Source organism: Mesocricetus auratus, unplaced genomic scaffold (genome assembly GCF_017639785.1).
Source record: "Mesocricetus auratus isolate SY011 unplaced genomic scaffold, BCM_Maur_2.0 Super-Scaffold_6730, whole genome shotgun sequence".
Taxonomy (NCBI): domain Eukaryota; kingdom Metazoa; phylum Chordata; class Mammalia; order Rodentia; family Cricetidae; genus Mesocricetus; species Mesocricetus auratus.
The window spans coordinates 1731426-1744805 of NW_024429184.1; the positions used below are offsets into that span (position 1 = coordinate 1731426).

General features: G+C 41.8%; 1 protein-coding gene across 9 annotated transcripts in view; it reads left to right on the forward strand.

Annotated features, from left to right (window-relative positions):
* The window catches only part of Lpar1 (lysophosphatidic acid receptor 1), a 128807-nt gene that overhangs the window by 65993 nt on the left and 49434 nt on the right, over positions 1 to 13380 (forward strand). For 8 of the 9 annotated variants that reach the window (XM_021235925.2, XM_040737614.1, XM_040737606.1 and 5 more), the window contains 1 exon segment: positions 9555 to 10302. In XM_021235925.2, the coding sequence (XP_021091584.1) occupies positions 9555 to 10302 (748 nt within the window). 9 annotated transcript variants of the gene reach the window in all.

Below are 13380 nucleotides of genomic sequence, written 5' to 3' on the forward strand. Positions count from 1 at the left end.
CCCGCAAATGGGGTTCTGTGTACGATAGTGGTTTATACATCCTGAAGTGAGTTTCTGTGTGTAACATAGAAATATTTTTAGCCGGGCGTTGGTGGCGCACGCCTTTAATCCCAGCACTCAGGAGGCAGAGGCAGGTGGATCTCTGTGAGTTCGAGACCAGTCTGGTCTACAGAGCGAGTTCCAGGACAGCCTCCAAAGCCACAGAGAAACCCTGTCTCGAAAAACCAAAAAAAAAAAAAAAAAAAAAAAAAAAAAGAAAGAAAGAAATATTTTTAAATGAATGAATAGTCGATGGGTAAAACCACGCCACCCTATCAAGCTGCTATATGTGTGTGTCAGTGTCCCTGCCCAGTTCCAGTGGCTTTTCACGCATGTCTGTGCTAATGTTGAACTTGGGTATTCCGCCTCAGCCTCCTGAGTGGTGGGATTACAGGTCCACGCCACTGTTCCTGGTTGGGCAAGTCCTTATTCCTCTAATTGTTCTTCCCAGTGTGAAGTCACCTGCACTGTGTGTGAACTGGTATTTTCTTCTGATCCACTGTTTTACTAATATGGAGATTGTTAAGACTTTCTAGCACTATTAGTAGGTTTTAGTTCAAACTCACTGTCTCAGGCAAAGCCGTTTCTGCTTCTTGGTAGCACTTAAAACCTCGTCCTCATTGACCACGATAATCAACTGTGGGTGTAACCCATTAACTTTGGTTTGCAGTTCTTAGTTGGCTCAGAGAAGCATCTAAAAGGCTTGCTATATTTAATCATGCAAGTCTTTGGTATTTTTAGTGGCTTTTATCATTCCTCCTCTAGGGACAACTTAGAATTCTCTGGAAATCTGCCAATGTGATGAAGTTCCCCTTTCTTCGCCTGGCAGAGAAGAGCCTTCATGAGAAGACACTCGTGACTTATTCTCACTGACTCGGTTTGCTGCTGTCCACTGGTTCTTTACACATGTAAACATAATATTATCCTGCACCTTGCTTTATAAGAGGAGCCACACTATTTTAGGTGAATTTTTGCGTGTTTTTCAGTACCATAAGGACCTAGAGTGCAGCGGTCTTGTAGTCTATGTCGGTATTATTTTGTGATCTCTAGTTCCGATGAAAACCATGCCATTTTTCTTGTTTGTAACTTGAGGCTCTAAGAAAGATGGGCATTATTTTCCTGGTGGTAAATGTAGTAGCATTTGCATAAATCCCACGCTTCCTCTTTTCCAATAGGGAGAAGTGTGCAGATGGTTTGGTTGTTTTAGATTTCATAACTAGAAATGAAAAGGTCACAGAGACCACTTACGCTTCCATTTCAGAACGAGAGAACTAGGACTCAGAGCCATCCCCTACCTTATTGAACAGGCTGGCTTGTGTGTCTTAGAAGTAGGAAGAGACCAACCCTGAGAAGTGCGTAAACCTGCACATTCCATTGCGTTAACAGAAATGGGACCACGTGATCCGAGGAGATGGAGACAGGTGACTCCTCAGAGCCTATATGGGCCAGCCAGCCTAGTCTGTTCAGCCACACCCAGGCCACTGGGAGATCCTGTCTCTGTAGCCAAGGTGGATGGAAAACAATACCCAGGGTTGGCCTCTGGCACACACAGATCTGCATGCACATACGTGTGCATGCACAGACGTGGAAAGCAAGTTGGCTTCGTCTATGTGTGATATCCCCAGCATAGATTAAGATGCCTTTGAAGCACACCAGTGAAGGACATGTCTGCATTCTTATTGGATCACCTACTAAACCACACAGGTCTAATTAGTTTTTTGTGCCCTTTATGCCGGGTGTTTGTTTTTCCCTCTTAGCTAACGAGTGTGTAATAATTGCCTTGTGGGAGACTGAAAGGCATGTCAAATGGACAGGAAGTGGCCTCAGCAGGCACTCAGGTGTACCGTTTTGGTGCCCTTTGAAGGCATAGTGTTAAGCTCCATCCCCGCCTGACATTCCATAAATGCCTGGGGAGGTGGAGCCGAGTGAGGGAAGGACAAAGAGGCCTCTGACAGCTCCATCACATCACCCTTTGGAGTTCAGAGGCTAGGCGGGTGGTTACGGCTTGGGAGATCACAGATAGGGCGAGGAAATTTCCAAGATGAACATCTGCTTTGCAGTGTAACCACTGAGGTCCCAACCACCACCCCAGGCTTCCTTTTCCGGGATACAGTGTGGTAGGGAAAGGCATGAATGCAGACTTTCTGCCTCCCTCCGAGGGACGTTTTATCGGGCCTGCATATTTATTCCCTCTCCAGGGCAGCATTCTAGGCAGCTTCTTGCTCCACAAGGGTTTCTAGTTGTAAAGACTTAGACTGCAGAGCTGTAGCTTTCATCTGAAAGTAGTTCTTGAGTTTTGTCTGAGTACGTGTTTGTGTTGTCCCCCATTATTCCAGATACTGGTTTCTTTTCTCAGAGTAAGAAGGAAACCACTTACGATCTTACGTAGATGCATTGGGGGAATTTCCGTCTTCACTTTATTGCCCTTTCCTTCAGTTACAACCAGCTGGAGACTAAAGGCTCATGTTTTTCTTCAGCAGCATGGAAGGTGATCTTACTTTCTGTTTTTGCTTCCTTGTTTGTTTTTGGCTTTTGTTTGTTTTTCCCTTTTTTTATTTAGAAACAACAATTTTACATATCAATCTTCCCGCCCCACTACCCTAACCCTCCCATCCTCCCATGCCCCCTACCAATGCCCCCAACTCACCCCCACAGGCTCCTCAAGGATGGTGAGGCCTTCCATGGGGGATCATCAAAGTCTGTCACATCATTTGGGGGAGGGCCTAGACTCTCCTCAGTGTAGCTGGGCTGAAATAGTATCCCACCATGGGGAATGGGCTCCCAAAGTTCATTTGTGCACTAGGGATAAATACTGGTTCCACTGTCAGAGGTCCCATAGACTGCCCAGGCCTCCCAGCTGACACCCACATTCAGAGGGCTTGGTTCAGTCCATTGCTGTAGGAGTTCCCTGGTAGAGTTTTTTGAGTCACTTAGGTAAACTATCATATCATCTGCAAATAGTGAAAGTTTGACTTCTTCTTTTCTGTATCCCCTTGATCTCCTTTTGTTGTCTTATTGTTCTAGCTAGAACTTCAAGTACGATATTGAAAAGATATGGAGATAGTGACAGCCTTGTCTTGTCCCTGATTTTAGAGGAATTGCATTGAGTTTCTGTCCATTTAGTTTGATGTTGGCTGTTGGTTTGCTGTATATTGCCTTTATTATGCTTAGGTATGGAAAGTTCCTGCTATCCCTGATGTCTCCGGGACATCATGAAGGGGTGTTGGATTTTGTCAAAGACTTTTTCAGCATCTAGTGAGATGATCATGTGGTTTTCTCTTTAAGATTGTTTATATGGTGGATTACATTGATGGATTTTCATATGTTGAACCATCCCTGCATCCCTGGGATGAAGCCTACTTGATCATGGTGGATGATTGTTCTGATGTGGTCTTGGATTCCATTTGCCAGTATTTTATTGAGTATTTTTGCATCTATGTTCATCAGGGATATTGGTTTGTAATTCTCTTTCTTAGCTGTGTCTTTGTGAGGCTTGGGTACCAAGGAAATTGTAGCCTTGTCAAAAGAGTTTGACAATGTCCTTTCTGCTTCTATTGTGTGTAACACTTTGAGGAAAATTGGTATTAGCTCTTCTTTGCATTTCTGGTAGAATTCTACACTGAAGCCATCTAGCACTGTTTTTTTTTTTTTTTTTTTTGCTTGGGAGACTTTTAATGACTGCTTTTATTTCATTAGGGGTTATAGGTCTATTTAAATTGCTTATCTGTTCTTGATTTTAATTTTGGTTAAGTGATATCTTATCCAGAAAATTGTCTATTTCCTTTAAATTTTCCAATTTTGGGGATTGCAGGTTTTCAAAGTATTACCTGAAGATCTCTGAATTTCCTCAGTGTCTGTTGTTATGTCCCCTTTTCATTTCTGATTTTGTTTAGTTGTCTGTATTCTCTCTGCCTTTTGGTTAGTTTGGATAAAGGTTTGTCTAGCTTGTTGATTTTCTGGAAGAACCAAGTGTTTGTTACATTGATTCTTTGTATTTTTGTTTGTTTGTTTGTTACTACTTTATTGATTTCAGCCCTCAATTTGATTATTTCCTGGCATCTACTCCTCTGGGGTGAGTTTGCTTCTTTTTGTTCTCGAGCTTTCAGTGTGCTCTTAATTCTCTAGTGTGACTATTCTCCAGTTTTTTTCATGTGAGCAGTTAGTGCTATGAACTTTCCTCTTAGCACTGCTTTCAAAGTGTCCTATAGGTTTGGGTATATTGTATCTTCATTCTCATTGAATTCTAGGAAGTCTTTAATTTCTTTTTTTTTTATTTCTTCCTTGACCCAGGAATGGTGCAATTGGGCATTGTTCAATTTCCATGAGTTTGTAGGGTTTCTGCCATTAGTGTTGTTAAATTCTAACTTTAAACCATGGTGATACGATAGGATACAGGGAGTTATTCCAATTTTTTTGTATCTGTTGAGGTTTGTTATGTTGCTGAGTATGCATTTGATTTTAGAGAAGGTTCCATGTGGCATTGAGAAGAAGGTATATTCTTTTGTGTTTGGATGGAATGTTCTATAAATGCCTGTTAAATCCAATTGGGTCATAACTTCTGTTAGTTCCTTTGTTTCTTTGCTAAGTTTCTGTTTTGTGGTGCTGTCTAGTGGTGAGAGTGGAGTGTTGAAGTCTCCCATTATAAGTCTGTGGGGTTTTATGTGTGATTTAAGTTTTAATAATGTTTCTTTTATGAACGTGTGTGCCTTGGCATTTGGGGTGTAGGTGTTCAGAATTGAGACTTCATCTTGATGGACTTTTTTGTGATGAATATGAAATGACCTTCTTCATCTCTTTTGATTTGAGCTTAAAGTCTAATTTGTTAGATATTAGGATTGCTACACCTACTTGTTTCTTGGGTCCATTTGATTGGAAAATCTTTTCCCAACCCTTGAGTTTAGGGTACCCTCTATTTTTGAAGTTGAGGTATTCTGTCTTCATATCCATTCTGTTAGCCTGTGTCTTTTTATAGACAAGTTAAGATGTTTGACATTGAAGGATATTAATGACCATTGGTTGTTAATTCTTTTTTGTTTTGGATTTGTTGGTGGTGGTTGTATTGTGTGTGACTTTCCCCCCTTTTTTCTTTTGGTGTTTGATCAAGTGGGATTATCTATTGCCCATGTTTTTGTGAGTGTAGTTAACTTCCTTGGGTTGGAGTTTTCCTTCCAGAACTTTCTGTAGAGCTGGATTAGTGGATATATAGTCTTTAAATCTGGTTTTGTCATGGAATATCTTGTTTTCTCCATCTATAGTGATTTAAAGCTTTGCTGGGTATAGTTGTCTGGGTTTGCACTCGTGGTCTCTTAGTGTTGGTAGAACATCTATCCAGGACCTCTGATTTTCAGTGTTTCCATTGAGAAGTCAGGTGTAATTCTGATAGACCTGCCTTTATATGCTACTTGGCCTTTTTCATTTTCTGCTCTTAATATTTTTTCTTTTTTTCTGAAAGTTTGGTGATTTGAATATTATATGCCGAGGGGAGGGTTTTTTTTTTTGTGTGTGTGCTCCTGTCTATTTGGTGTTTGATAAGCTTCTTGTACTTCCATAGTCATGTCCTTCTTTAGGTTGGGAAAGTTTTCTTCTATGATTTTGTTGAATATGTTTTCTGTACCCTTGTGCTGTATTTCTTTGCCTTCTTGTATACTTATTATTCTTAGGTTTGGCCTTTTCAAGGTGTCCCATATTTCCTGGATATTTTGTGTTAAGGATTTGTTGGACTTGATATTTTCTTTGGTCGATGACTCTATTTCTTCTAGTGAGTCTTCAACACCTGTGATTCTCCTTTCCATCTCTTGTTTTCTATTGGTTATATTTGCATCTGTAGTTCCTGATTATTTACCCAGCATTTCTATTTCCAGCATCTCTTCAGTTTGTGTTTTCTTTATTGTCTCTATTTCAGCTTTCAAGACTTGAGCTGTTTGAATTGTTTCCTTCACTTGTTTGTTTTTTCTTGGCTTTCCTTGTTTTCTTTATGAGAGTTGTATATTTCTTGAATTTTTTTGTTTGTTTTTTCCTCCATTTGTTTGTTTTTTCTCTTCTTGTTTCCTCTTTGAGGTTCTCTAACATCTTCATAAAGTTGTTTTCAAGGTCTTTCTCTTCTGCTTCATCTATGTTTAGATGTTTGGGTCTTGCTGGTGTAGAGACCCTAGATTCTGGTGGTGTCCTATTGGTCTTTCTGTTGTTGAATGTGTTCTTGTACTGTCATCTTTCCATCCTTTCTTCCAGTGGGTGCAGGTGGGGTCTCTCTCTTTCCTCTTGCTTCCAGGTGAGTGTAAGTGGGCCAAGATTTTGATTTGGGCAACTCTGGATGGTCCAGCCTGTCCTGGTGTTCTCCTCAAGCAGAGGGCATAGGGGGCCCAAGACTGAAACACAGGTAGACTCTGGATAATCTGGGCTGCCAGGGCAGGTCCACTACACATGGAACAGACCCAGGAAGTTCCAAGCTGACTTTTGGTTTTTAGATAGGGCTTTTCTGTGTAGCCCAGGTTGTCCTGGAACTCATTCTGTAGAGATCTGCCTGCCTCTGCTTCCCAAGTGCTGGGATTAAAGTTGTATATCACCACTGCCCAGCTCTACTTCATTTTTTTAAATTTAGAAATTACTTTTCACTGTGTTCTGTCTGATAGGTACAATCTTGGTTTCCAAAGATAGCCATTCCTTATCCCAGAGGACCTCTGAATAAGTGGCCTTACTTGGCAGAAGGAATTTTTCCGAAATGATTTTAAGAGATTTGAAATGAAGAGATGATCTTAGATTCAGGCTTCTTAAAAATTCTCTACTCACAACCCCTTTGTACCTGAGAAATGGTCACAAATGTCTGGGCATGTCTGTGATGGAGTTTCTATACTGAGTTAATAAGGTGGGAAGATCTGCCCTAACATACCACTGGAGTCCTGGTTGGTCAACATTCCATAGGCTGTAGTCCTGGGGGCCATCATTCCATAGACTGGAGTCCTGGAGGGGGGTACCATTCCATAGGCTGGAGTCCTGGAGGGAGTCAACATTCCATAGGCTTGAGTCTTGGGAGGCACCATTCCATTGGTTGGAGTCTTGGGGGTCACCATTCCATAGGCTGGAGTCCTAGGGGGTCACCATTCCATAGGCTGGAGTCCTGGAGGGTCACCATTCCATAGGCTGGAGTCCTAGAGGGTCACCATTCCATAGGCTGGAGTCCTGGAGGGAATACAAAGGGGACTACAAAGGTGGTGTAGATGCAGCTGATGCTTCACACACTGCTGGCGGGACTCCCTGATAGAGTGGACCACACCTTCACACCACGAGCTGAGAATCCTCAACTTACTTTTGCCACATATTTTGTCACAGTAACAAGAGAAATATTTAACATAGCATCTGTGTTATTAATATAATCAGAAAATTCTAAATTCAGGTGACCTTGATGTCTTCCTGAAGAGACTATGTTCCTGTGTTCACAATAAAGGGACTAAATCAATTACTGTGGAACCTGAGTTGGATGAAAGAGAAAATGGAAAATAGGGAGGGTAATCCAGTGTGGGGAGGGAAATAGAGGGATCCAGAAATTGGATACCTTCAAAAGGCAGAGTTGCTAGCATCACAGGAAAAGAAGTGAAAAAGGAGAAATTAGAATGTCTCAAGTATTTCCAAAAGCAGGCAGTTCTGGGTGGCTGAAAATAGTCTTGTAGGTGTGATCATGGGTGTGGCCAACTGGGATGTAATGGAATAGGCCACTAGAGATGAAGTCAAGGAAATGACAGGCAGGAAACGTCAATGAATTGCCTAGAATAAGGGCAAGATTTGGGGTGGACCGGAACACTAAGGGCCAAGTTCTCTGATTTGTAGTGAGGGAGACACTGTGGACTGTGCAGAAGATGCCAAGAGTTTGTAGGACAAGGCCCTCACTCTTTTCCTGAAGTGTGATCTCTTTAATGAAGAGAGGAACCAAGAGATAATCAAACAGCACACTGTGTGAATTAACACCAGTGTGAATTAAAACTTAATGTTGGGATCAGGGAAGAAACTGTAGATGTTGTTACAAGTCACAAGACTAATCACTCGGGTGTTTCATATTGCTGTTTAAAAGATTAGTGTTCTGTAAACATTTATGAGTATTTAGTAGACCAATTAATTAAAAATATTGATTGAGGTGGACCTGCTTGTGCAGGCCTGCGATTCCAATTAAAAGCCCCAGGTCCAGTCCCTAATCCACACACTTACACACATATACAGTCACACACACACTCACACACACACTCACACATACTCACACACGTACACTCACACCCTCTCACACACACATACTCACTCACATGCACACTCACACATACACTCACACACATACACTCACACACTCACACACATACACTCATACACTCACACACACACTCACATGCACACTCACACACATACACACTATCATATTCGTTTAGTGATTAAAGAATCACAGCAAGAGAAGAGGAAAAAGAATGTGAGATGTCTTCAGGGAGTCATTTCTAATTCTAGAAGTTTCCAATGAACTGAAGGCCTCAGGAAGAGAGATTTTTTTTATTTTCATTTTTCTCCTTGGTATTCATTCCTCCCCCATTGTACTCCTTATCATCTTTTCTTTCCTGACTTTGCTTTGCTATTTACTGACGGCCTGTAGTCTGTTTAGGCCACCTCAAACCTTTCTGGACTGAAGTGTGAGTAGTATGCAAATACATTCCAACTGGTGTTTGATTAAAAGAAAACGAAGCGTCGTAAACAAATGCCTTGCAAAGCAGCGTCACTGTGTTGGAAGGCACACATGTCCTCTCAACTAATTATATTTTACTTCTGTGGAGCAGTGTCAGGTGTTCACGGCCCACGTTAAGCCTTCCAAGGGGCAAGAAAGTTCTCAAGAGCCGCAGATTGGTAGATGGATGCTATTCTGGGGATCAAGAGTCTTGGGGGTGGGTTGTGCTAACCACAGGAATGTTGAACAGTACATGCTGACTTTGGCTAGAGAATCTTTGATGCATAGTGTGACCTTTGAAAATGCTGGGCCTGATGATCCTTCTGGGAGACTGTGTTACAAAATGTCTGTTGTAGGTCAAAAACACTGTGTGAGGCGAGAAATGCAGTCTAATTGGCCAGTGATGCCATATCCAGAAACTACCTCTGTTTACTAAATAACAGGGTAGAGTAGATTTCGATAGGATAAATACTTCAATCGCAAAGTCCTGCAAGACTTTTGGCTGTACTGGGTATTTTAAGGAAGATTGTGTATGTGCGCGCGCCCACCATGTGGTTTTTCTTGAAGCCTTCAATGACTCAGAACTACCAAGCAGAGAGACCTTGTCATTTATTTGTCCCACCATCTTTAATCTCGAGTACTAAGTGGCCGGTGTGGCTGTTGGACCTTATTCTGGGTCAGATTCTCAGATTCTTTGCTGTTATTTTATTTTTTTTCATTTGCAAATGTTATAGGAGTCTTGTGTTGTCTGTCCATTTTTTTAAGCTCGGACCTGTGGTGGTTTCTTACATTAATTAATTAATTAATTCATCTTCTGTCTCAGTTCGCAGCCATGAATGAGCCGCAGTGCTTCTACAACGAGTCTATCGCCTTCTTCTACAACCGGAGCGGGAAGTACCTTGCCACAGAATGGAACACGGTGAGCAAACTGGTGATGGGACTGGGGATCACCGTCTGTGTGTTCATCATGCTGGCCAACCTACTGGTCATGGTGGCCATCTACGTCAACCGCCGCTTCCATTTTCCTATCTACTACTTGATGGCCAACCTGGCCGCGGCGGACTTCTTTGCCGGGTTGGCCTACTTCTACCTGATGTTCAACACGGGACCCAATACCCGGAGACTGACTGTTAGCACATGGCTCCTCCGGCAGGGACTCATCGACACCAGCCTGACGGCCTCTGTGGCCAACCTGCTGGCCATTGCCATCGAGAGGCACATCACGGTTTTCCGCATGCAGCTCCACACGCGGATGAGCAACAGGCGTGTGGTGGTGGTGATTGTGGTCATCTGGACTATGGCCATCATGATGGGTGCCATACCCAGCGTGGGCTGGAACTGCATCTGTGATATCGATCATTGCTCCAACATGGCACCTCTCTACAGTGAGTCCTACTTGGTCTTCTGGGCCATTTTCAACCTGGTGACCTTTGTGGTCATGGTGGTTCTCTATGCTCACATCTTTGGCTATGTCCGCCAGAGGACTATGAGAATGTCCCGGCATAGTTCTGGACCCAGGAGGAATCGGGACACCATGATGAGCCTTCTGAAGACTGTGGTCATTGTGCTTGGTGAGTTCTGTCTTGACTGTTGTCTCCATGATAGATTCTCAGTGTTTTCATTTATGATAATGGTAAAATAGATTCTCAATGTTGTCATGTGACTGCACTAATTTATGATAATGGTAAAAGAGTGTGAATATTTACCATATTTGTATATATATATATGCAGCATTATGAGAGAACAGAAATGACATTTCATTTTAAATGTCTGTGGCAATGACAGCTTACCATTCTTTTTATAGTTATAGAATCAGCTAAATACTGGCCTCGGTGCTGTAGTGTATGTGATGAAGTAAAAGATAGCATAGAAGATTTTCCCTCCCTAGAATTGAGAACACCTTAGCATTCAAGGCCCCTCAGCACCAAAATCAAGGCAAACAAAAACCTCAGAATAACTGATTTCAAATTTAGCTTTAAAAATATTTTATTAGAGTCCACACCGTAAGACTTTTACCCTAAGGTCTTTGTTTCACAGATGTTCAAATGGATGGTACTTTATAGGATACGAACATCCTTTATGCTTTCCTACATAGCCATTTATTAGTCCAAGTCTACATACTGTAATTATTTTATTTTGTTTTTGAGAATTTGATCCATGTATACAATGAAATAGGGTCATATGCACCCCCACCTCCTCGTCCAGTTCCCCCTCTATCTTCCCAACACGCCCCTCCCAACTTCATGTCTTCGATTTCATTGCTGTTCGTTTAATTTTCTTGACGCCCCACTAAGTTCAGTGTGCATGGATATGGGGCACGGGAAACCTACTAAGTATCCACTATACCTCCATATACAATGATTCTTTGTTCCCTGGCAATGCTCCATGAACAATAGCTCCTCAGTATGGGGTGGGTCCTGATGATCGCCTACCCATCTATGCTGGGATGCTCTTGTCAATCCTTTGGTTGTCTTGATCTTGTGAAGGCCTTGTGCAGGTGACCACTGCTGCTGTGGGGTCACGATTTAGAGAGCCCTGGCACGTACCGAAGCGGCATTCTCAGCACCTATCTCCATCCTCCGGCTCTTACACTCTGTCTGCTTCCTCTTCTGTGATGTTCCCTCAGCCTTGGTGGTGGAGACAGACGTTCTGTTTAGGGCCGAGCACTCGGAATCTCCTTCTCAAGCACTGTGACCAGTTCTGTCTCTCTCTGTGGACTGCTGTCCACTGGGAAAAGAAACTTTTCTGACCAAGATGGAGAGTGCCTGTTGGTAGCAGAGGCTAGGCAGACTCTCTATAATTCTTATCAGATTGTAGGCAAATAGACCAAGGCTTTATAGAAACCTATGGCAGTAATCTATCTATATCTCTTCATGTTAATAGGTATTAACTCAAATTCAAGATAAAGGTTGTAATGTTATTACTTCTGTAAACTCAAATAATCTTTTGGTTGTTGACTTAAAAAATTAAGATATAATTATATTATTTCTCCCTTCCTGTTTTCTCTGCAGTCTGTCCCATGTTCTTCCTGTCTGTCTGTCAATCAATTGTCTATCTATCTATCTATCTATCTATCTATCTATCTATCTATCTATCTATCTATCTGTCTGTCTATCTATGTATCTATGTCTTTTTTTTTTTTTTTTTTTTTTGGTTTTTTTCGAGACAGGGTTTCTCTGTATTGTTTCGGAGGCTATCGGTCCAGCCCGGCCTCGAACTCACAGAGATCCGCCTGCCTCTGCCTCCCGAGTGCTGGGATTAAAGGCGTGTGCCACCAACGCCCGGCCCTATGTATCTATGTCTAAATATATTAATTAATATAACTTGCTCAATCCCTTTACTGTTTCTTGTACATATATCATATTGTGACCAGTTATGGAGCTCATCTTTGAAGAAAACAATTTCTCTCACTCTCAGCATTTTTTGAGACAGGCTAACCTTGAACTCACCAAATATAGCCCAGATTGACCTTACCTCGTGGCTCCTGCTTCAGTCTTCTGAGTTCTGGGACTATAGGCATGAATTACCAAGGGCAGTTTTAAACTCTTAACTTTTACCTTCAACTTTAAGTTTTCCTAGTTAAAAAAAAATCCTCATGGTAGTGATCAGTGTGAATATATGTATACATTTGCATACTCACAAAATAGTTCTAGAAAGCCTAGTATGTTCTAGACACTTCCATGGCACCTGGAAATATAACCCCTAAAGAACATTTGGAGAACATTTCTTTTGGAGCATACAGTAACTAAAAAGTTCACTTGGCGATAGTTTGTTTAAATAATTACCTAGTTGAATCACATCTTTAAAGACTGTATTGAGGTTAATGTTTGATTACATCTATTATTCTTGAAATATGCCCATATAAACAAAACAATGCTGCCAACAAAATCCCTGTAAGAAAAACAAACCATAGCTTTTTTAGTGGCTGGGGGATATAACTGTGCTGTAGAGTATCTTTTCTTTTTTTCCTTTACTTTTTAAAAATTGAAATTATATATATTTTTTCATTTAGTACATTCTGGTCATGTTTTGCCTTCCTCTAATTCCTCCCAGACTCTCCCCACCTCTCCACCCACCCAAATCCACACCCTTTCTTTTAACTCTGTCATTAGAATGTAAACGGGCAACCAAAAAAAAAAAAAAAAAAGAGAATAGGAAAAAGAAACAAAGAAAAAAAAAGAACACAAGGCACACATACAGATGCAGATGTACACACAGAAATCCCATGAAAACACGAAGTGGGAAACCATAGTATATAAGCAGAAGACCTGTTAGGTTAAAAAAATAATCCCAGATAAAGAATTATGAGACAACAGCACTCCAAAAATACTATTGAGTTAATTTTGTGTTGGCTGTCTACTTCCGAGCATGGGCCTCCCCTTAGGTGTGGTTTGTATGCCCAGTGAGACGTTGTCAGAGAAAACTTTAACTTTTCCTCTGTGAATGGCTGTCGATTGGAGATAGTTTCCGGGTGACGGGTGGGGCTTACGTCCACTTCCCCTCTTAGCCCTGGGACCCCCATCTGACTTAGACCCATACAGATCCCGTGCGTGCTGCTATAGTCTCTGCGAGTTCACGTGGGCATGTGTGTCTAGAAGGCCTTGTTTCCTTGGCGTCTTCCATCTTCAGCCTTCCCACCTTCTCATCTA